Source organism: Leptidea sinapis, chromosome 21 (assembly GCF_905404315.1).
Source record: "Leptidea sinapis chromosome 21, ilLepSina1.1, whole genome shotgun sequence".
Taxonomy (NCBI): domain Eukaryota; kingdom Metazoa; phylum Arthropoda; class Insecta; order Lepidoptera; family Pieridae; genus Leptidea; species Leptidea sinapis.
The window spans coordinates 621,233-647,144 of NC_066285.1; the positions used below are offsets into that span (position 1 = coordinate 621,233).

At 33.7% G+C, this 25,912-nt stretch overlaps 1 protein-coding gene across 1 annotated transcript in view; it reads left to right on the forward strand.

Moving 5' to 3' along the window:
- The window catches only part of LOC126970485 (potassium voltage-gated channel subfamily H member 8), a 179,607-nt gene that overhangs the window by 52,827 nt on the left and 100,868 nt on the right, over positions 1 to 25,912 (forward strand). The window contains exon 3 of the mRNA XM_050816417.1: positions 19,797 to 19,910. Coding sequence (XP_050672374.1) covers positions 19,835 to 19,910 — 76 coding nt within the window. The 5' untranslated portion in view covers positions 19,797 to 19,834. The remainder of the gene's footprint in view (positions 1 to 19,796; positions 19,911 to 25,912) is intronic.

Consider the following 25,912-nt stretch of genomic DNA (forward strand, 5'->3'; position numbering starts at 1 on the left):
ATTGAAACAAAGAAAAAAAATTCTATTCCAAATAATATTTATTACTTTTACAGTATGTTAGTGTTATACATAAATCACTGCCAATCGTACGGATTGTTTTAGGGACCCTAAATTATCATGGCGTTTAGAGCAAGCCGTACTCTCTAAAACTGACCATACATCATAATCTAGCGGATTAAGATCGGGACTAGACGAATGCCAGTCTTCAGTGGTATCTTGATATACGTGTGCCGATGTTTTGATACCTTTTTCAACAAATCGTATTTTTTTTTTCAAATAATCTTTCTTCAACTAGGCTTAAGCTAAGAACATTTAAATCATCATAAACTATTCACACCACATGAAATCAATTAAAATTAAATAAATAAATACACTTACATAAAATATTACTAATGATAAAATTTTCCGGATGCCAACTAACTTTTCCACTTGAGTAGATAATAGCTAACACTTGCATGAGTGTAAACCTCCATGATATGCATGACTACATCACAGGTTCATGCGACTGAATAATGTGAGCACAGCGCTTTAAACTTCAATATGAATTTTCCAGCAGCCGTTAGTACATTATAAAACTAGACATTCTAAATTCAAACATGTTTTAGATGGAGAATATACAGAGTAAAATGGATTTAGCTAAACATGTACTTGTTTTAGAATTAAGCGAGATAAATGTACGGGGAGGAATATTTTTATTTATCTTGTCATCACAATATTATAACAACAGTAAATAAGCTCCAAAATATTACTAATTTATCTAAATATGAATTTAAAAAGAAAACTACGGATAAACTGCATTCCCTAGACTACGACTTCACCGAAGCCTTGCTTAAATTAAACCACTAAGATTTTTCAAAACGCACAGTCATAGAAACACATCACACACTCACAAATACTCTGAGTGTCAATCATTAATTAAATAGCACATCTTTCTAATAATACTAGTTAAACTAGGCGCACACCAAACGTACTATTAAAACGTAGAAATATCATTATACATTAACTTCAATAATCATAATTATTGATTATCGATCGCATCCGAATACTTTTGAGGACCTGAAAAGGGCCTTTTGTTTTTGTTACTATCTGGCGTTTCTCGTAAGTAAACCAAAATATGTAGATGGTTATTTAAACACTTTCTCCGCGAATTCTACGCGCCAACTGTATGTCTTTCGGCATAATTGTAAAGCGTTTCGCGTGGATGGCGCACAGATCGGTGTCTTCGAACAGCCTCACTAAAATCATAAATAAATATTATGTACGTGCTTAAACACATAGAAATGGTTTGATGAAACACATAGAAATGGTTACGTATAACATATTATATTAATTTAAGAAAGGAATACTTTACTTCTATTGAATATTTTCAGAACTCATTTAAAAATTGAAACTCACTCATGAACCTGTTTTGTAACTTAATTGTATTTGTATGTTCACATAATTTTTTGTAAAATTTGAATCAAACATCATCTAAAAAGCTTCATGCCTTAAAATGGTGTTTGAATCATTCAATTTTATGAATAATTGCGAAAATGTCGTAACCACACATTTGAGAAATAATTAATACAGATATCTATTCCTAGTCAATTTTTCAATAGGATTAACTAGTTTTTAGTATAGATACATTTGTATCAATAAAAGTTAAATATTCTATATAAAATATTTTATCAGGATTCAGACGCGTGATAACGCAGTTTTTCTTGTTATTATTAGGTATATATATAACATTATTTATTTGAGACATTTCGTTCACTTTACGATCAACGTGTTCCCGAACGCTCATGCATCGCATAAAGTAATGTAGAATGTGCATGCGTTGACAGGAGTTGTGAGTAATAATTATCAAAGTTCTTAATAGTTTGCCGCCATTTATGGTCTCAGAAGTGTTTGCTGAAGGTTTCAATATTAACTGACTGTATCCTCATCCCTTTCACTACCTTAGGTATATAATTATTTACGCATAATTTAAGAATATTGGTTCCAGTGGTGTCAGATATTTTTAGGTTGTCTTCCATATTACTATTTGGATTTTTTTAGGTTATTATAGTGATCTCCGAAGTGTTTTCATTATATCTAAATATATTTTATGATGATTTCATTACAAGCATGAGGATAATATGTCTTATTGGTCATCCTTACTATGTCAAAAAATGCGTCAGAAAAATAACTTAATTAGTAAAAAGCTACATTATTTTCAAATAAAAAACAGACACATTAATTTTAATTGCATAAAAATTGATTTTACGAAATTGTTTTGCTATCATAACGATAACAAATTATTTCTTAACATAAGTATTAGATTTCTACAGCTAAAAGATCCAACTACGCAAGTAATATTATTGTTTTTGGCAGGCATATGTCACCACAATTAATTTGTAAAGCAACTTTCGTCATCCATTTCACGCCCTCGGGACTTGATTTATGTGAAACGCCGGAACTGTTTATTTGGACATTTAGAACATATAACTCAAAAACAATTTGTATGCGTCGAAAAGATGTCAGAGATACTTGGGAGTTTCGTAAGTGTCGTAAGTCGGTCCGCACTCACAGGCTGGGTTGCAATAACAGAACATGTTAAAGTACCGGTTAAGCAAAAAATGAGTTTCACCATTTGACAATTTCTAGATGACACCTTTAACTGCTAACCGTAACCGTCCAATCTTCGCCAGTTAAAGCTATTGTTAATATTTCAAAAAGGTAAATAGAGACCTATCAAAAGTTTCAAATAAACGTTTACTTGATATTTTTAACTTTAACTATAACAATCCTGTACGAAATAATTTATTTCAATAGATAAAGATTTAATATATATGACAGTAAATTAGAACAGCATAAACAAATATGTAAATAAATATTATAATACATTTTTAATATTTAACTCTTATTATACTATACTGATTGAAAAATTTATTAGGAATACACATCTTTATTTATTATTTCTCCAAGGTGTTTTTTTAGGCTCGCGTAATTCCGCTATTCTTACCCCCTTATTCATAATAGTCTGCTAACTTAAATCATTGCTAATTCGCACTCTGTCTTCTTCTATTGACCTAATTCAGAATGAGAAAAAACACTCCTTAGCGGCTGTTTAAAGTTAGCGGACCATTATGAATAAGGGGGTTAATCTTTATCGATGATTAGTTTAAATTTACAAAAACAGGGTAATTGGTTAACAGTTTTAGGCTTGTCAAAACATTAACTACTACTGGTATTAGTTGTTTAATCAAGTTAAAAAAAGCGATGGCTTATTCGATACAGAAACGCGGACGTCTGGAAAAATGTATCGAAAGCATGCAGTACTTAAAAATGTGTATTTTTAATTATTAACAAATTAATATGAATAAATGATAGCATTAAGTTTTTCGTTAATAACTCAAAAACTTAAAAATTTTGATGGAATTTCGATAAAAGATCTTTAAAGAGGTAAAAATTTCTAATCAAAAAGTTCCGACTCTTATCTCTATTATTTACTAGCTGACCCGACAGACGTTGTTCTGTATATAATAAATAAAATAATGTTTAATATGAATTTGTCAACAATATATCATAACATCAAAAATTACTTCGTAAAATATGCATCCTGCTGTCGTAATGTAATTGTTTCACAGCAGAACTGTCAAACCGTGCGTCAATAAATTCTCTCATAGAAATTATGTATGGACACATCAAAGGAAAAACAAATTTGTTGTTTTTATTTAATTTAGCAGCATTTTCCTATTTATTCATCTTTTAAACCTTCCCTGGACTTCCACAAATAATTCAAGACCTAAATTGGCCAAATCGATCCAACCATTCTCGAGTTAAAGACAGAGTACCAGTAAAATTCTTTTAAAGGTAATAAAATAATAATAATAACTAGACTAGCCTATATTATAATGAACAAAATAAAGTTCCTACTTTTTGAACGTAAATTAAATTTGATGCCAAAGACTGAGTGAATGTTGATTTACTCGCTTTGAGAGCTCTAAACCAGGCAAATGTGGTTAAAATTTGGAAGGCTCTTCTTAATGCCTTAGTAGTATCGGTATACTAGGTCTTGGAATTTCGAACTGTCTAATTCCTAGGCCAAATTACCTTCGAAGAAACTAGGGGGGACAATACTTCTACATACATCCCAACTGTGTCCGCTACTTTTTCAGCATACGCTTTGATCTACATTAGTCTGTTATTAATAAATATAACATGACTTTGATTGGTCGGTAGTCTGACAGTATATAGCACTATTTTGGTGATGTAAACCTTATAGAATTGATTCAATAATGATCTCCGTAATTAACAAACAATGTATCTCTATAATCTACAATACTAGCTATCTACAATAATGTCCAGGTTTGTGCGCAAACAAGTTCGGAACACTCCCCGTGATAAATGCGGTAGAAGACACACAATGAACCGACATCTCTACGCAACACCAAGTGATCCAGTAGTTCTCAGAGCACTGGGTCCCCGACAATTCGAACTGCTCTACGTTGCACGCGGTCAAATAGATCGAGCTGATACTCGGGTGCGCCAGACCAGAGATGACAGCAATACTCCATGTGTGGCCGGACCTGCGCTTTGTAGAGCGCTAGAATGTGGGCCGGCTTGAAGTATTGCCGTGCTCTATTAATGACGCCCAGTTTCTTCGAAGCCAATTTGGCTATGCCCTCCAGATGGCCACGAAATCAACATTTCGAGACTCAGTATTCCGATACTAGGCGAGGCTTTAATGGAAGCGCTGTCGAAGAGCGGTGATACGGCAAATGTTTTTTTTTTTGTGGAAAACGCGCAAACTTGAGTGTTCTTGGGGTTAAATTGGACAAGGTTGCCTGCATGGCCCGTGTATATGGCATCACCAGTGCTGTCGTCTGTATAGCAATGTATGTTGGAGTTGTCCAAAATATCATTGATATGCAGAAGAAATAGCGTGGGGAATAGCACACAGCCTTGGGGAATTCCAGCATTCACGGGCTTCGGGTTCGAGCAATATTCCTCGACAACGACCTGTATGCTGCGCCCAGTGAGGAAGCTGGAGGTCCACTTGCACAAGCTCTCGGGAAGCCCAAATGATGGAAGTTTTGAGAGGAGCGCCTTGTGCCATACACGATCAAAGGCCTTCGCTATATCCAGGCTAACTGCCAGGCCTTCCCCCTTGCTTTTAATAGCCGCCGCCCAACTGTGTGTTAGGTATACCAGAAGATCACCTGCCGACCGAAATTCGCCATTATCGAAGATAAAACCATGAAAAGCTATCAATATGTATTTAGGCACTTTATTAGAAATAATTTATAAACATTTGTTCGAGCATTTTTTAAACTTTGACCTACATGGGGATGAAATAGGAGATTAAAGTTCGCAGGGAAATACTATGAAATCAAATCAAAATCACTTTATTCATGTAGGTCACGGAATGTTACTTATGAATGTCAAAAAATATTTTTCTTATTGAATCTACCGCTACTTCCTAAAGGGTTGAGCTAATGAGAAGAAGTGGCAAGAAACTCATTGCCAAATCATTTCAATTACAATATAATATGTAAAATGATGCAACAAACATACTCAAACGTCAAATTGTCAATGCCTTACACGAGTAAGGCAAAAAACTAAATTTAAATTAATACAAAACTTATTGAGTACAGTAGCTGCATCAATCACACACACCATAAATAAATAAAGGTATTCTGTGAGCATTTTATAACTGAATCTCCGGCAACAGGATGATCCTGCCACAACAAGCAGCGCCCGTTCACGAGCATGACAAATGAGCCAGCCATCGCCTCCCTCAACCAGGGGACGACCCGTCCCATGTCGCCGCCACAAGCAGTGACATTTAAGCGAGCATGACGAAACCTGTTACGAGAACTCAAGCAAACAACAATAAAAGAATCCTAATCTACATAATATTAAAGAGACTGTCCACAGTGACAAGGGATATTCGCTGTTACATAGAAGAGAGCCTGCCAGCAGTGGAATGAGCAATTTTTATGTGTATTATTAATTGAAAAAAAATTGAAATTAATTGAAAAGTATCCTAAAAGATGAAAAACAAATATTGCCCAAAGTAACTTTTCAACGCTTCTCGACTCTTATATAAGTTTACGATTAAAAGAAATGAATACCTACATAAATTCATATATACAAGAATAAAAATATAAAAAAAAAACAAACAATAAAGAAACACAAATAGGTAATTAAAGAAACGTTTGTACACAAAACGTATAAATCTCTCCAGGAATCCGTAACACATTCTTCACCTAAGTCGCTCTCACAATACCAACTGTTGTATTACGGATAATACAAGAGTGATATATTCCAATGAAATTTGGGAGAGATTCCCGCACTAAGCCGGATACTTCAAATATCTTACCGTAGCTCTTTACACATAAGCCTTATCCATCCAAAAATAATTTACACAAAACGCAAACCCACTCCAGGGATCTCAATAGACGAAAAACACATTTTACGCCATTCCCATTACGATCCCTTTCCCTAAGTAAGCTTAGTAATATATTTTTTCTTAACTCATGCTGTAAACCAATTTATAAATCGATGGGTCTATGTATGATCCCTCGGGACTTTAAAAGACTGGACCGATTCAAAATCCATAATTTTTTTCACAGTAGGATTTTAAAATCACTTACTGAAAAACGTCCAGCACGCATTTTTAATCGACTTCAAAAAGGAGGTGGTTCTCAATTCTATCGGTAATTTTTTATGTATGTACACCGATTACTCTGAGATTTAGGATCCGATTTACGTAATTCTTCTTTTTGTTGATTACATATTATTACTATTAACTGACACTAAAAAGTAAGAAATAAAAAAAACTACATTAAAAATACCGGCACCGACTTCAAAGCTATCAATATGTAGCACATACAAATAATAGTATTTAATTAATATTAAAGGAAAAGGTTTGGATAAGATGTGTATTAAATTAAATTTTTAGTTATTTGATACTTTTCTGTTTTTGAAATCGGTTTTATTAAACGTATTTTTCTTTATATGTTATATTACAGAGTTTTTATTTCTAACACAATTTATATCTAATATTCGTTACATATATTGGAAGCAAATGGAGCAATGAAAATGAAAGTATCTGTAGAGTTCAAATTTAAGCTTACGACACACCCAAATGTTATTGAATAAAAGAGCGCCCCACGCTGAGAAGTATAACATTTACAAAAGTTTCATCACCTGTTTAATAAATGAAGGAAATTTGTATAAAATTTATTGAATGAAGCCCCGCAAAGATTGATAAATATGAAATAGAATGGAAAAGATTAGAGATAAGGAAAAGATATTGTATTACGGAAGATTAAGGACCTTTACAGGCGTAAAGTTTTTTTTCTATTTCTCTTTATGTGGGCTGGTCGTTTGTATTGGATTATTTAGTAGATTCCGATAAATATTACAAAAATGAAACACGATGAAATTATATTTTCACTTTGAGCACTTGATTTTTTTTATGGAATAGGAGGACAAACGAGCCTACGGGTCACCTGGTGTTAAGTGATCACCGCCGCCCATATTCTCTTGCAACACCAGAGGAATCACAGGAGCGTTGCCGGCCTATAAGGATGGTGTACGCGCTTTTTTTGAAGTTGTATCGTCCCGGAAATACCGCACTCATTCCACAGCTTTGTAGTAAGTGGAAGAAAGCTCCTGAAAACCGCACAGAGGAGGACCGCCACACACCCAGATGGTGGGGATGATATCCTAACTTGTGACGTGTCGTGCGAAGGTGGAATTCGGCGGCAGGAATCAGGTTAAACAGCTCTTCAGAACACTCCCCGTGATAAATGTGGTAGATGACACACAATGAAGCGACGTCTCTACGCAACGCTAAGTGATCCACCTGTTCACAGAACACTGGGTCCCCAATTCGAGCTGCTCTGCGTTGCACGCGGTCAAATGGATCGAGCTTATACTGGGGTAGGCTAGACCAGAGATGATAGCAATACTCCATGTGAGGCCGGGCTTGCGCTCTGTAGAGCGCTAGAATGTGGGCCGGCTTGAAGTATTGCCGTGCTCTATTAATGACGCCCAGCCAATTTAGCTTTGCCCTCCAGATGGCCACGGAATTGGCAATCGCTCGAGATTTCGAGACCCAGTATTCCGATACTAGGCAAGGCTATAAGGGAAGTGTTGGTGAAGAGCGGTGATACAACAAATGGGGTTTTTAGTGGTAAACGCGCAAACTTGAGTCTTGAGTTGATTTAATATAACATATTCTGATAGTTACCATAACGATGTTTTTCATGATACCATACATATCTTCTTCATTAATCTTCTTGATTATGGGAAACACCCACCATTAATTCATATGAATAAGTGTAAAAACTTCATGTTCACTCTGAACTTGCCACGTGCCATATTTTTTGTTTGTAGTAGTAGCAGCGAACTAGTAATTTGGCAAGGGGTATAACGTCATGATTACTAACGCGTAGTTAGTCGCCGGAAATTAAACGTTTATTATACTTACCAGCCTAGCGAAACTGTCCAAGAGAAAATCGATTCACTCGATTTTATGTAACGTGCAGTCATTGAAAGATTGACAGATGACGGCTATAATGTTGTAAAAACGGAAAAGCTCCAAATCTATCCCACTACGTTTTAGGCAACTGTTTACTTTCAAACTTAGCTAGATTATTCTTCGTCGGAATATAGTAAGTAATATTTCAAACTTATGTCAAATCTCACTGCACGTTTCATACTAAACTAAATTTCAATTTATACTTAGGCAGTCCCGCTCTTTATTACGTAGTATTTACATCCTCTTTGAGATACTTACTGCCGTGAATTACTAGTTGAATCAGACGCTCATATTAATTTATATTCTTTAAAAAATAAAGCAGACAAAAACTAGATAGTGGGCTATTTTGGTAGCAGTTTCACTTAACAGTAATTATTTTACAAATATATACATTAATAATATAGAATTTAAGATAGATACTAAACTAAAATAAATCTATTCCCGAAAAGAACATAAACCTTACTTTACGTTCTATTTCCCACTAATATTACACGTATTTACCTCAGAATCCAACTAAAGTAAAAGTAGGACAGGTATGAAATTGAGAAAAATATGTTTCCAGGGAGAAAGATTGAGTTATTAGGCATGGAAATGAGACGAAAAGTTTTACTTTTCGAACGATATTATTTATATTTGGTCTAAATTTTTTGGCAGTACCGTTCCTTATTTTTGCAAATATTTTTTTTCCAATCTCTTTGAGAATAAATAAGTAAATTTATAGATGCAGGCGTTACTTTGTCGAAATCCATAATTATCAAAATAATTTGAGTTTTCTTTAGTGTTAATTCCGTCAATATTTATCTTTAAACAACAAACTCTAATTTCAGTCTCGTGCCAGATTTTGCCGAGACAACACGTACTTTTGATATATTTGACAGAATATTGAAGGCACTTCCATAACAGGCCATCCCTATCATACGTCGGTGCATGCAGTGAAGAAAAGAAACTGTAATACTTCGCCTTATGCCTTAAGCACCAGCTGCTACAACTGTTCATGTAGGGAAAGATACAATAGGACCGGACACGAGCTAGAAAACGGACTTAATGGCTGAAACACCTAAGTGGTTTGTTTTGAACTCTGATGTGGCATATGAAGAAGTAGAAATTGGTGCATGCAAATATGTTTGTATTGAATCAAACTCTATCGATCGCCATAGAATAAAACCATTTGATGATGATAACGGCAATTTCATCAAAACACTACGTAAAAAATTTATAATGATGTACTAAGATTTCTCTGAGGAATTATAAAGTACCATTATATAATATGTAAAATTTAAAAAAACGCAAATAACTGATTATATATATTACTTAGATCAGTTACTCCCGACGACGTTCAAAGAGAAATTTCTAACAAAACGCGTGGTTGTAGAATGCGAGACGTCTACGTGATGTGATTGCGTCCGTAGTCAAGTTTTATGCATATCTCTTCTAATGGGTGTTATATTTAAAGTTTCAATGAGTGATATAAATACCCAATATTGAATAAAAATATATTTTAATTCTACGTTCAAGTGGATCTTGGTTTCCAACATTAAAAGGTTTTCGGCAACTGCAATTGTATTCTTAAAATTGATTGCTTTGTAATTTTAGATAATTATTTTATATTTGAGAGATTCGCGGTGATCAAAATTGAAAACTTAATTGCCGATGACGTTATTGAATTGTTGTAACTTTAGAAATCTCAATAAGAAGGTCATAGAAATGTAATAAGAGCTAATTCCCTGCGTTATGACAATCGCCTATATATAGTTATACCTACATACATTAAAATTAAATATTATTTATATAGTCTTGATAATGTTATGTATGTACAAAGGCACGAAAGAAAATTTGCTAAAAACTATCATAACCATAATATTAACACCAGGAAGAAACATAAACGTATTGTTCTACATCAATTAAAATTACGAAATTCAAAAGAATTGTTAAAAATCATTATGTGGTAAAGGTTACTATCAAGTACACGACTTTCATAATACTACATATTGGGAGTGGACCGACCTCAGGTTATTAAATAATAAATTTTATTATACGATAGTACATTGTAACGAATGGGTGGTAGTTTTTGACTTTCAATATGTGATTTCATATCCTATTTTGAATAAAAATATTTGAATTTAAATTTAAATTGCTACGAGCCGCTCCGGATATTGAGGATACTTATTTATTTATTTATTTATTTATTTAGAAATACCAACATTTGTTTACATTGATGCGTTACATATTTATAATATAGACTAAATATAATGTGCTTAATGTAACAAACAATTACAGGTATCTACCACATGCTTTAATAATTTTCACAAAGTAAATATTAGTTTAAGGGAAAAAAATATACGCTAACAAGTAATAATGGTTAAATGATTTTGTTTGAAATTATTATTATTTAAGATTATTATATATATATATATTATAAAACTAAGAAACATAATTATTATGACTACATTTTATTCACTAAACTTACATACAAATAATTTACGAACTGTATAGACAGAAGTCGTGAAATTAATATCGATGTAATCGCTATATATGTTTACCATCTTGCACAGCCTAGGAATAGGAGAGTTCGCTCCAAACATACATCTTCGAACCGGTGGAACTAGCGGAGCAATTTGCTTCCGGGGATATCTACTAGGGACACGAAAATTAATTTTATTCAGAAGCTGAGGACAGTCAATCTTGTCATTTAAAAGTTTTAATACAAAGATAAGATCGATTAGAGTTCGCCTGTCTTCTAAGGAAGTCATTTTGAAAAATACGAGTCTATTAGCATAGGTAGACAGACTTTTTCTTGAAAGTCCGTTCGAATAAATTAAATGCCAAATAAATCTTTTTTGAATTCGCTCTATTCTTAACATGTGTGTCGCATAGTGAGGTCTCCAAACTACCGATCCATATTCCAATATGCTCCGTACCAATGAGTTGTAAAGTGAAATTTTTAAAAAGTTGTCACGAAATACTTTTATGTTTCTAATTAAAAATCCTAACATTTTAGATGCCCGAGAGGTAACATACTCTATATGGGGAACGAAAGTTAACTTAGCATCAAAAACAATGCCAAGATCTTTAACTTGATTTAACTTATGAATAGAAGTCCCATTAATGCTATAATTGTACGCTACGTTACTTCTTTTCCGTGAAAAAGTAATAAAGTGGCACTTATCTGAGTTTAATACCATACCATTATAATGGCACCATAAAGTAATGCTCTCGAGATCTGATTGAAGTCTGGTACAGTCTTCGATTGAATTAATTTCTTTTAATATTTTCAAGTCATCGGCATAGAGATAAGGTTTTGATGATTTTATGGAATTGACGATATCGTTAATAAAAAAATTGAAAAGTAGGGGCCCTAAATGAGAGCCCTGCGGTACACCAGATGTAATAAATTGAGGTGAGGAATTGAAGCCATTCACCACCACAAAAAAGTAGCGACTAGACAAATATGATCTAAACCATTCCAAAAATATGTTGGATATACCATAAGCTGATAATTTGGCGATCAAGATACTATGACACACTCGATCAAAAGCCTTACTGAAGTCAGTATATACAACGTCGACCTGTTTCTGTGCATCCAGTAATTCGGTTATAGTTTCACAAAAATCTACGAGATTGGTTGTTGTTGATCTTAAAGGTACAAAGCCATGTTGAACTTCATGTAAGAACAATTTGAAGTGATTTTGTAGAAAAGGACAAATTAAGGATTCTAAAATTTTGGCAAATGTGGACAAAATGGAGATTGGTCTATAGTTTTTAATTAATTCCTGAGGGCCTGACTTATGTATGGGGACCACCTTGGCTGTTTTCCAATATAACGGAAAGCATCCCGTACTGAGAGATTTATTGTATATAAATGAGAGGGGTACTGCCAACTGCTCAGCACATTCAACCACAAAAATTGAAGGAATTCCATCTGGCCCAGCTCCTTTATTTCTATCCAGTGATTGCAGTTTTTTTAAAATCATATTATCGTCAATCTGTGGCGGCATCAATAACGGACTATTATTCCTGACATTATAGAAATAATCAGAGTTTAGACAGTTATTGTAAGGTTGTCCACTGTTATTTGTATAAATAGAGCCAAAATATGAAGAAAAAAGTTCACAGATTTGGGGGCCATCTGAAGTTATCACCTCACCATCAGTCATAAGAGCCGGATACGCACTAGTACCACCACGTTTCGATTTAATGTAACTCCAAAAAAACTTTGGGTTATGCCTAAATTCTTTTTGTAAATTGACTAAATATCGGTTATAGCAAACAGAAGCCAGACGGGTACAACGTGAACTTATTAACTTTAATTCAATATAATCTCGGGGGTTTCTGTAATGTTTGAAACGGAATCTTAACTTATTTTTTTCTTTTAAACAATGAATTAATGAGCGGTCATACCAAGAAGGATATTTATGATTACATTTATTTTTTAAAGGAACCGTTTCACGTATTATTTGTTGAATATTGGCGTAAAATAAATTAACCATATCATTAACGTTGTCATGTTTACTTATCATATCTTTCCAGTCAATCTGTGCTAACTTTGAGCGTATAATATCATATTCTGCCCTTCGAAAATTGAGTTGCGGGTTATTTTCATTAAAATGTAATTTATTTTCACGCATAAATAGTATATCAATTTCCAGAGGAGGATGCAATACATCAATAGTGCTTAAGGCATCGTGTGATTGCCTGACTGTGCAAGTTGGCAAATTAGTTAAGACCAAATCAAGAATTTTCCCAGAATGGTTAAAAATATAATTATTTTGTTTTAAATTATTAGTATGAATAAAATCAATTAAGGAGCGACCTATTTCAGGAATAATATAATCACTGGGAGCGTCATTCAGTAAAGGCCAATTAATGCTGCTCAAATTAAAATCTCCAAGTATACAATTCTCACAAGTTTGATTACATTCTAATATAGAGCTGCATTTATCCAAAACACCGTTCAGCCTAGAACGATTAACTGGTGGAGTCATGTAAATTACACAAAAGGCTATCTGACGAGTAATTTTAAACTTAGAAAAAGGTAAATCAACAAGAACCCAAAGATCTTCTAAGTCTGTTTCCCAACTACATATTCTACGTGAACTAAATTTTCTCGACACAGCGATAAGTACGCCACCACCGTCACTTTTGAAACTGAATTTGGAATCGTGTCTGTCTCTTCTATACACTATGTATCTCGGGTCGAAAAGCTCGCTACTCGCCACACTACTATTTAACCAGGTCTCAGTTAGAACCACTATATCATAATTATTACATAACACTTGGCGATAAAAATTATGTGTTTTAGTTTTTAAGCCTCTTGAGTTCTGATAGTATACTTATGCAATATCACTGACAGCAATACGAATAAATTAATATTCTCATAGTGAAAAATGATGAAAATTTTATTTAAAAACAGCAGTTAAGTTAAAAGAAGAATTACCTATAAAATATAATATCTTGTTTGGTAATAGTGCAGATTCTGGAAGAGTATTTATAGTATAGCGAAATATTCTGATATTGACACGAGAGTGGGTCAGGGATTGGAAAAAATACTCCGCTTATAGGAACGACTCTTATTTGCGTTCACTTTTCTGAACATACACTTCGCCTATTCGCCCATATGCTCTATTTCCAAAATGATTCTCCCATTCCATCTGAAAATATAATTTGTACTAGAACTTTCTTCTAACTATTTTTATCCTGCTTACACATTTTCCATCATTTTTACTCTGTTCCATTAACTTTACAAAACTCACAAAATTATATACACTGGTAGGTGTACCGAACCCGGGTCTACAGCGTCTACAGTAAACACATTTCCGCTGTGCTACGAGTATTGCTGACGGACCTGTTGAAATTATCAATGTCTTGAAGTTTGAAATCTCTCGTCATATACGTCGAAGCATTGCTACGCGACAATATGTCATATTTACACGTTGTTTCACGTCTAAACACATCACTCACTATGGTTTTTATTGAATAAGTAGTGATATGTCACTACTTATTCAATTACCTATGAGACGACGTGTTTAAAGCGGGTATGTCATCTATAGTCCATGCTCCATAGTTCCATATATTTGACAGCAAATTTTTTGTGCCTATTTGAAGCGCTATTCGCGAGCGTCCAGATAACAAATTTTGACGTATAATACAAATGGCGGCTAAGGAACGTACAATACTTTGAAGTATTTTGCATTAATTTCGTTCGTTTTCCGTGTTATTAATACTTTAAGAATCAACATTATAAAGTACATATTTTTTTTGTCTAAAGTTTCCCATCATCTATCGATGTTTGCTGAAGTTGTCATCACTAGTTTTAGTACCGCAGACTCTCGCTAGATGGCCAACAGCGCCAAAATGGCGAATATCAAACAGGCACAAAAGCACTTTGACAGCCGCCAGTCCAGTGGTATATAGTATAGGTCAGTGTCTCTAGTATATTCTAGTTCAATTTCTATGAATGCTTCCTACCATATTATAGCGACTTCTCTTCCATTGATAACTTAAGTAAAAACATATATAATAATATTTTGTTCGTATATTTTAAAGTGCAAATTTATCTATGCATTCACTGCATTAGCTTTTACAAGGCAATAAATAATCTTAGGTACTTAATATATTTTATATTCGATGGAATATTTTCTACTGGAAAGTTCCTTAAAACTACGTGACTAAAATTATGCAGCGTTTGAGGGCAAGCAGATTTATGAATAATATTTCAATGATTCAATTTGATGGCAGCGAGAATTAGATATTATGTAATATAATTTAATTGGCTTCACAAGTTGTTTTTAATTTAATTGGTTAACCAAAAAAAGCCTCTTTAAATAATACCAATGCAAGTTATATATATTTTTGGTGATCTTAAATAGTAGTAATGAATATATAGTATTTTATGTGAATTATACGTTTTTGTTTTGAAAATATATTCTAATAATTTATTCCATAGAAAACAATGTTTATTGCGATATTTACAATACTTAATATCAAGTTAATACTATCACAGCAAGGAAGTGTACCAAGAATACTGGCAGAATTTCCGCATTTCCGCTAGGCTGATCCGTTAACCGACATAGCTGCCATCGCTTTTTTTTTAATGAAAAAATAAGGGACGACACGAGCAGGACGTTCAGCTCATGGTAATTGATGCGCCCTGCCCATAACAATGCAGTGCCGCTCAGGATTCTTGAAACATCCGAATTCTGAGTGGCACTACAACTGCGCTCGTGACCTTGAGACATAAGATGTTAAGTCTCATTTGCCCAGTAATTTCACTAACTACGGCGCCCTTCAGACCGAAACACAGTAATGCTTACACATTACTGCTTCACGGTAGAAATAGGCGCCGTTGTTGTACCTATAATCTAGCCGGCATCCTTTGCAAAGGAGCCTCCCACTGGTATAAGTAGGTTTACAGTAGCTTTATTGAGATTTGAGGCACGTAGATAGTATTTTGTACATTATCCGTGCCTCTGGGTCAACAACAAGCCAAGTGTCTCGACACCAAAGGACACAAAATTGTAACACTCACCGAGACTGACATATCTATTTGCGGCGTTTGCTGTCTTCGGTAGTCGAAGCAGCAGCCCCAGTACAAAGTGAAGTGGTTTGGACATGACAAGGAGCCATACCATCAACGTAAGAATATTCCCACACCCTTTCCCGAGTCCAAACCAGTTGGGTTATTCCATCAGGACGCTTGCGACGGGTACTACCATTTGGCTACAAAATAGCTGGAATATTCTTTTTAAATAGAAAAATATATTCAAATTTAAATTGCACCAAAATTCGTTAACGATGTGGGATTCGAACCTGCGTCTCTGCACATTACACCTACAACGACTTAACCACTAAGCTATACACCTGAATGACACACGATTCAAAAATACGTTGCTTTTGACATATCCCAGAAATTAATGAAATCACTTAAAAAAAAACAATTAAAAAAATATCACCAAAAATTCTTTACTATGGTCATTGGAAACGTATTTTAAATAGATACACTTTAAATAAAATCCTTTATTATGTGTCTCACTTTAAATAGAGAAATTACGGGAAGTAAAAAAATCTACATTAATCTCACAATACACAATGATATTTTTGTCACACAATATTACTGTTAAGATTATATTAGAATTTCAGGGAAGCCATTGAAATTACTTCAATTAGAAACAATACGATTAAGAACGCCGCGAAGTGCAACCAACCGGCAATATTACTGAGTCCTATTGTGAACGAAAAACGTTGTACAAAGAGAGCAACCTCGAAAACCCATTAATTCATATTTATTACCAGCGTATTTATGATACATAAAAACTTTATGAGAAGGTAGAAAGACTGCAGCCATGTTATTATTATTCTTACACAGTTTATGGGTCACCTTAAATAGAGCATTAATTATGAAAGGAGATTTATAGCGATGTCTAATGAAAATCCTGATGCAGGTAGATTCCGCTTACGTAAATTTCAATTTGTTGTTTAATCTATAATAAGCTTTGCTCACATTTGCCGGTCTCTGGCTCGTCGAAGGCAACACTGATTAAAATTGCCCGTCGTAGCATAAATTATCGTAATTTCATAGCAGTAAAGATCTCAATTAGGTAATTAAAGTCATACAGCAATAAAATGGCAGTGAATCTATTGAACTGTGTTCTCTGTTTTAAAAATAAGAAATATTTTCATTCCTTAGATACTTTTAAAACAGTCTGAAATATGTGGCAAGGACTAGTTGCTGTGAAAAATAAACAAAATCGTTTACAATACAAAAGGTGTTTATAGATCTCGTGAATTTTTTCAAGGATATTTTTAATGATGCAAACACTCAACAGTAATTTGATTTCGTTAATACAAAATGCGGGACTGTAATACTTATTTGTTCAACAAGTGAGCAAAGTTATTTTTTGCTGCGATTGCTGACTTTGAATTAAAGGTACGAGACAAAAAAAATTGCTATCGTGTTAAACATACAAGTTTTCACCTCGACTAGCGAGAAAAGTGTTATAGCAAGAGAAACAATTAACAATGTTTACTAGTAATTATTTTAAATATTAAGCCTTTAAAAAGGCTTTAAAATCTAAGATTTATAAATTTAAATTTCGATAGGTAACATATAAATTTTTGTGACAATGAGATAATACGCTAAGTTAAATGAGTTTTGGAACGCACCGGCATTGTTTATTATTTTAACGCGGAGTAATTCCCGGATGTATTATCCGGAGTAATCACTTTGCCTCACGCTCGCAGCAAAAAACGTTTTCACGTAGCAATAGCGCCCTTTTCGTGCTGGAGAGGTGAAAAATGTATTTTTATGTTAACAAAAACTGTCGAAGAATCAGAATCTTAAGTGAAAAGCCGAACAAGCCTAAAGTCGTTGATTGATAATCAGCCGTCTGTAAACGATAGATTTTGTCCGGGCTTTTGATGCTCAAGTTTACGGACAAAGTGGTGCTGCTAATGTCAGATAAAAGTTAGGGTTCTGAATTATGTAGGGTACTGAAAAGGTTTGGTACTTTACAGAAGGTCTAACAATGGATATGAAATACATAAGGATAACTATTGTTTGATGTTCTCAAGCCCAATTTGAAGACTAATGTATTGGACACTAAAATATTAATGTTAAGAAATGATTATTTCAAATCCGAACTCATGTGATTAGCCCCAGACTAAAGGCCCCACTTTTAATTTACTTAACAAGCGTATGTTCGGAAAAAGAACGGGTCGAAGAAAAACATACAAGATGCTTACTGGCCACATTACAATACGAAATTGCAACTTACAGATATATTATTTATTATTTTTAATATTTTAATTTAATATTTTTAAGCAAGCCAACAACTCGTGTTTATATATAAATAATAAAAAGACATAATTCATTCGAGTTATACACTTCTTCCACATGTACTTTCGTGGTCTAAGAATGTTTATCTACACCCATGCTTTAAATCCTCTATTAAAGATTCTAAAACAGTTAGCTTATGGCCAACATTAAAATACCCAATGTCCTAATAACCATTACATCATCCAAACGAGTGTTGTAAGGAAATTCAGTACAACATTACAACACTCGTTTGGATGATGTAATGGTTACTAGCCAGTCCTAGTTTTTTAATGTTAGCAGTAAGCTAACTGTTTCAGAATTTTTAAAGAAGATTCATATTATGGGTGTAGATAAAGTTTTGTATGTAACTGTTGAAAATTAGGTATTAAAACACTCATGTGATACTATTATCAAACCAATTAAAAACCTACATAACCACACACAACAAAAAACAGTTGCATAAATAACTAATACCACCTTAAGGTTTATAATTGCAAGTACACATCGATGTCACAAAGTCGACGATATAATATTATGTTATTTATTTGATTAGGCACTAATATGATCCTAGATCTAGTGTTTTAGAATTTACTGCGCACAATGTGATAAATAATCTAATTTGAAAACTGATAAACATTTTTAGACCGCGACCGAACATACAAAACACATATAAGATTATTATATCTAACATATTATTTTAACAACAACATAAATGCACAAATAAAATTTTGAGAACGATGCGGGACTCGAACCCACGACCTCTGGCATTCCGTGCCAGTGCTCTCCCAACTGATTTAACTGTGGGATTGACGTAGCGTTATAAAATCTTGTATGCTTTGTTCAACTCTCAGGTTGTGGCTTCATCTACAGGATCTACAATTGATAACCTCAATATGTGCATATTAGGAAATTGATTTGAGATGTCGCTCTTGTAAATCTTAACAATTTGTTATGTTTTAAAGTTATAACCTTCACTTCTAGGATTAATCTACAAATAAAATTTGAAAACAAATATTTTTTGAACGACACAAAATTTATTATATTAAACTTTTCGCACTCCCATCGCTACTTGCAAGGTAAAAGAGGTAATTTATCGCCTAATGTTAATATAATATATAATAAATTTATGTAAATAAGGGACGAGACGAGCAGGACGTTCAGCTGGTGGTAATTGATACGCCTTGCCCATTACAATGCAGTGCCGCTCAGGATTCTTGAAAAACCCAAAAATTCTAAGCGGCACTACAATTGCGCTCGTCACCATGAGACATAAGATGTTAAGTCTCAATTGCCCAGTAATTTAACTAGCTACGGCGCCCTTCAGACCGAAACACAGTAATGTTCACATTACTGCTTCATGGCAGAAATAGGCGCCGTTGTGGTACCCATAATCTAGTCCGCATTCTGTGCAAAATCCTCCCACAGGTAAACGTATGATGTATGATGTAAGTTTGCTTGTTTATGTTGTAGGTGGAGGGCAGTGAGCGCTAGTCGCTCGGCACGGGGTGATGCCGGTGCGAAAGGGGCTGCTAGCGCCCCAGAACACATTCCTAGACACCATCGCCACTCGCTTCGATGGAACACGTAAGATTTACTATCATTACTTTATCATAATAACTATAATTATATATCATCATCATTATCATCAGCCGAAAGACGTCCACTGCTGGATAGAGGCCTCCCCCAAAGATTTCCACGACGATCGGTTATGCGCTACCCTCATCCAACGTATTCCGGCGATTTTAGCCAGTTCGTCAGTCCATCTTGTGGGGGGCCTACCAACACTTCTTCCTGTACGTGGTCGCCATTCGAGGGCTTTACTGCCCCAACGTCCATCTGTCCTTAGAATTATGTGCCATGCCGACTGCCACTTTAGTTTCGCAATCATTTGGGCTATGTCGTTGACTTTGGTTGTCCTACGGATCTCCTCATTTCTGATTTGATCTCGCAGGGAAACTCCTTAGAGTTTGGGGAGGGCTATGCTTACATAGCCCTCCCCATTGCCCTCTGAGTGACCATAGTTAGCGACCACGAATATTATATTATATTCATTATTACTTAATAATTAAAATGCCTATTCTAAGATTCCAATATATTTATTTTACTCGTACAACACAAAGTGCCATTTGGGTATGTCAAGGACAAAGAAAAATCGAAAACAAATATCTAATGAATTTAAGTATCCGTTGTAGTTCGTGGCAAAACTGTATGTCTACTGGGAAAAGAACTGCATAAAAAAACCCATCACAACATACAATTTTTTTTACAGGCTAGAATTACATGCATTACAATTTTTGTTGGTTGCCTATGTTGGGCTGAACAGTTTACTTCCTTCGAAGCATAATTTTTGATTTATAGTCAACTTAAATTTGTTTAAAAGGAGGTTTTGAATACTTTGCGCACAATAGAGTCAGTAAAATTACATACCAGTTTATTAACACATTCATCGCTAAATCAACGTGTGCATTGTTACCTCCAAACCCGGCAAGGTATTTCACATGAAATTGTATTTAAGCAGCCAATAACACGCATTATATGTCTCAAGCCGTGTTCACATAAACATACCAATGGGAGGCTCCTTTGCACAGGTTGCCGACTAGATTTTGAATCAACAACGGCGCCTGTTTCTGCCGTTTAGCAGTAATGTGTAATTATTGTACATTATTGTGTTTCGGTTTGAAGGACGCAGTAGCTAGTGAAATTACTGGGCAAATGAGACTTAACATCTTGTCTTAAGGTGACGTGTGCAAGACTAGTGCCGCTCAGAATTTATGGGTTTTTCAAGAATCCTGAGCGGCACTGTATTGTAATGGGCAGGGCCTACCAAATACCATCAGCTGAACGTCCTAAGGGCGAACTTTAGCCTGATTTGTTGGCCGTCGTTCTTTGTAGTGGAGGACAAGGTGTAGAGGCGCGGCTATATGACAATGAACAGTGAAACGTAGACGTTTAATTATTTTTTATTAGAAATAAAAACACACAGTAATTACAAACCAAAAAGTAATATAAACTATTCAGTAGGCGACTTTTGAGAGTTTTAACGAAAAAAGAACGGAGAGTGTCATGATCAATACACACGGGTTTCATACGATGTTTTTCAGTGGACTCTCCAAAATAAAATTAATATGTATTATTTTTAACATCTAATTATAATTGAAATAATTAATGAAAGTACAATTAAAAAGCGGCCCAGTGCAAGTCGGACTCGCCCATTAAGGGTTCCGTAGCAGCAAGCAACATAATATATTTTTTTTTATATTTGAGTTAATTGAATGAAACGTAAATTGCGGTTTACGAATCTCGAGCGCGAAATATTCAAAAAAAAATGGTATAAGAAACCTCAATATCATTTAGACCTTGAAGACCTATCCATAGATACATCACACGTACGGGTTTGATGAAAAAAAAATTTTGAGTTTTAGTTCTAAGTATGTAAGTTATAAGTAGAACCCCCAAAATTTATAGTTTTTTTTTTCTATTTTTGTGTGAAAATCTTAATGCGGTTCACAGTATACCTACTAACCAAGTTTCAACAGAATACTTCTTATAGTTTCTGAAAAAAAGGTTCGGGTTCCGTTTTTTGCTACTTGGCTACTGAACTCTAAAAATACTCAATATTTCTAAATACATTGTTTTGGTTTTAATTATAATAGTGCCCTTTACATTTTCTTTGCTTAATTTAGTAAATGACATAACTGATAATAACAAGGCACTCCGTGAATCTAAAGAATTGTGAAGAAAGGGTTTTGAAATAAGACGAATTTTTTATTCAAATATGACTCTTACAACCGCACTTATACGCGTCAATTAACTGGAAAATGAAAGAGACGAGGCACGTACCGACGAAATATATATTTTCCTTTGTTTATTAAACAATGATAAATGAAGGTGGTGCTGAAGATTTTGAAAAAATAAATTAGTTGAGTGATATCAAGACAATTTACCTTTATTTTATGTGAATGAACATTGGCATATTTGTTTATTTAACTTAAAAAATATATGAACTTTGACTGAGTTGAAATATTTATCCATATCTTTCAATTCTTTTCGTCAACTTACACTTTTTACAGGTCAAGTCATTATCGGGTTCTTGATTTTCTCTTTTATTTTTATTTTTTGATGAAAGAGTAAAATGTTCCTGGGATTTCCTTTAACTGTTTATTATTTTCATTATATATTCTTTTTATAATTCATTTATACCACTTGCACGTTTAAAAATTTTCACTCAGTAAATAAAATAATTAAAAGTAAGAAATTTAAGGTTAGGTTATTAATTACATTACCGTACCTTGACAAAATTAATAAAATTCAAATTCAAATCCTTAAAAAAATAGTATCAAATCAAATTAAACGGAAATTTCAAGGTAACGAAAGCGGGCTATTTAAGCATTGTCAAGTGTTGTCAATATTTAAGCAAATTGAATATTCAATACTAAAAGAAAATTATTTTAATAATAAATTAAAAACAGCCATAGATACCCCGTGTATACGCGCGCTGTTAGTCTAAACCGGCTGCACATGCCTCGGGCATCCAATGCGTTCGGTGAAAGAACAACAGCTTACATAGTACCTAGACTTGCCACGTGACTTGACCGACTCGTTGACTGAGACTAATTTAAAACAGAATTTATAAAAATACTTTTTAAGTCTTGACTGACTACCAATCAAATTATCGTGCTTAACTATTAATTGTATCAAGTACTTTTACTTTTATTTGTATAATTATAATGTATAGCTAAGTTTCAAACAATTGTGAACTATTTTTTCTTTTATTAATTTAACTCTGTTGGTGTAGACTTATTTTAGCAATTGTACAAATCTCAGTGGTTTTTATAGCTTTGAAAAAGCAATGTAAAATTTGTTTTTTTATTAATAAATATATAAAAAAACATAAATATATACATATCAATATGACGTTATTTTTGAACATTAACGAATATGGCTGTCTGAAGCTCTTAACCCTTTGCCTGCCGTAATAATGGACGAAGGAACCAAAAACCAGATACGTGACCACAGAAACGTGACGCCATCTTGCCGTAACCGGCGATGAAAATGCAACGATTTCCGTTGCATTTTCATCGCCGGTTACGGTTCATCCGATTACCTCGAAGTCGCGCCTAAAGAAGTTTTACTTCAATATTAATTATTTATTCATAATATATTTCTTGGCAACGAATCTCTGAATAGATTAAAGCTTTTATAATCGTTTATAATTTTGCATAAACGCGACACAGGTGAATTGATTTGAATGATAGTGTCTAATATTGTCATTTTACTTAAACAGGACATATCGGATTATTTAGATTTATTTGTTCACTTATTCTATGTTTTGTCAAATCCCTTCATTTTTCGTCTTTTTACAGTATATAATATGTATTAGGTATATATCTGACCTAAAATGGACTTTGGATAAGCACGAGAGTAGGTAGGTAGTTAAAACTTGTATATTGCATCTAGATTTAGCTTTATGTGTAAACAAAGGGCGTCATCTGCATAAATGCATATTGCAATTTTACGAATCAACATTTGAATAGAACAGTCACAATAATATGATAATTGAACTTTATAAACTCTTTAAAACGTCGACAATGCCTTTGATGTTTTTTTTATATTTGGCAAATACTATAGAAATATAAATAAGAAGGTAAAAGTAGGTACCTACTACTGAAAATATACCACTATATAATAATACCATTGTACATTGCAATAAATATATTGTATTTTCAAGTGAATACTTTTGCAAACGACCTGAGCACTTTATTTTCATCAGAATCAGCTCGGCTAACTGAAGCTCTTTTAGATAAAGTGTGCTTGAGTCTACTATGTGATCAGTCAGAGCAAAATTTAGCAGAAAAAAAGCAATTATTGGGCGGATACCAATACTTTATAAATATAGATGAAAAATATTTGCATTCACTTCTAACGTGTGACTTTCAGCACACTTCAATTTTATTAATAATATATTCTGTATCTCAATAATAATTGTATACAAAAATGTCAGATATCAAAAAAGTATTCTTAAATTGATTTACTTTAATTTTACAACAGCTATCTATTATGTAAAGTACGTCATATAGTGACGGTCGATTATACATTTCGATGGCACATTGGCGCCGGTTTCAATTGACGAAGCTTGTAATCTCGATACGGTTGGAACGACGAAGCATTGACCGTACTCCAGTAAAATTATAATTAGACAGATATTCGCGTGTGCATCACAATGCACGTCGTAACCTAAATATAACTTATGATTAAAATACACTAACCATATTTGAATGAAAATAAATTATTTCCTGTAGATTATCTGGCAAAGTTTCTGTATGGTATATTTATGAGTATTTTGAGTAAAGATGACGAGCTGTCAGCTATGCGCGATTAGTTAACGGCCGTATCCAATAACCTATCTATCCTTAGTTAAACTTCCTAGACGTAGACAAATCTATCCTTTTACGCTTACTTACATTTCAATAACCTATTGACAGATAGCATTGGACTACAACTGTATTGGACATAACAGTGGATAGGTAAGATCTTGTCATTAAACTGTGACAGCAATGTATCCGTAAGTTAAACTAAGGGTAGATAGGTTATTGAAATCAGCCGTAAGTAAAAGCTAAAAGTGACAAGTTCAGCCAGTGTTAGATATGAGTTTCGAAAAAGTTTGTTTTGACAAAAGCCCATAATTACGTTTTTAAGTAAACAAAAACGAATTTAACTACAGCATACTTGAAATTTTGCCGATTTATTGTCCGTTTTATACATTCTCATCCAAAATACATTTTACTGGCGATGATGTAACTAAATTCTTGCTGAATATATTTTCCTTTCTGGCACAAATCTAATCCAGGTGACATTTGATTTAAAGTAAAATTTTAAGTTTATGAAAAAATTCTAGGGATCAGAACAAATAAAAATCAGAAGGTACCAAATCTATCCATCGAATATCCTAAATTTCGAATTTATTAATTAAAATTCGAATATGCAAAAAATACAAAAAAAATACCAAGTCATCGAACTTGTCACTCACAATCACATTTAATTAGTGAATAATATAATAATAATAATATTGACACACTTTAAATTAACAAATTATCTTGCCCAAAACTAGGCATAGCCTGTGGGTACAAGACAACGATATTTAATACAATATACTTTCTTAAACATACATAAATACATACAAACATCCATGACTCGGAAAAACAAATCCATATTCATCATATAAATGATTCCGGGATTCGAACCCGGGACCTCTAGCTTAGTAGAAAGGGTCACTAACCATTCGTCTGGGTATGGGTCGTTAATAATAATAATAATAAACTTTTAATTGATAACTTCTGTCCTTTAGAAAAAGGACAAACAAAAACAAACAAAAAAAGTACTTTAAATAGAAATTTAAATAAATAATAAGATTTCTTGCTATATGTATACTTCAAATAATAATAGTACTTCAAGCCAGGCCGACTTGTTGTATTGTTGAAGACAAAGTGCAGGTCCAGCGATGAGTATTGTCTCATCTCTTCGTGATTCCCCTAGTGATGCGGCGATGATCACTTAACACCAGGTAATTCGTTCGCTCGCTTGGACTC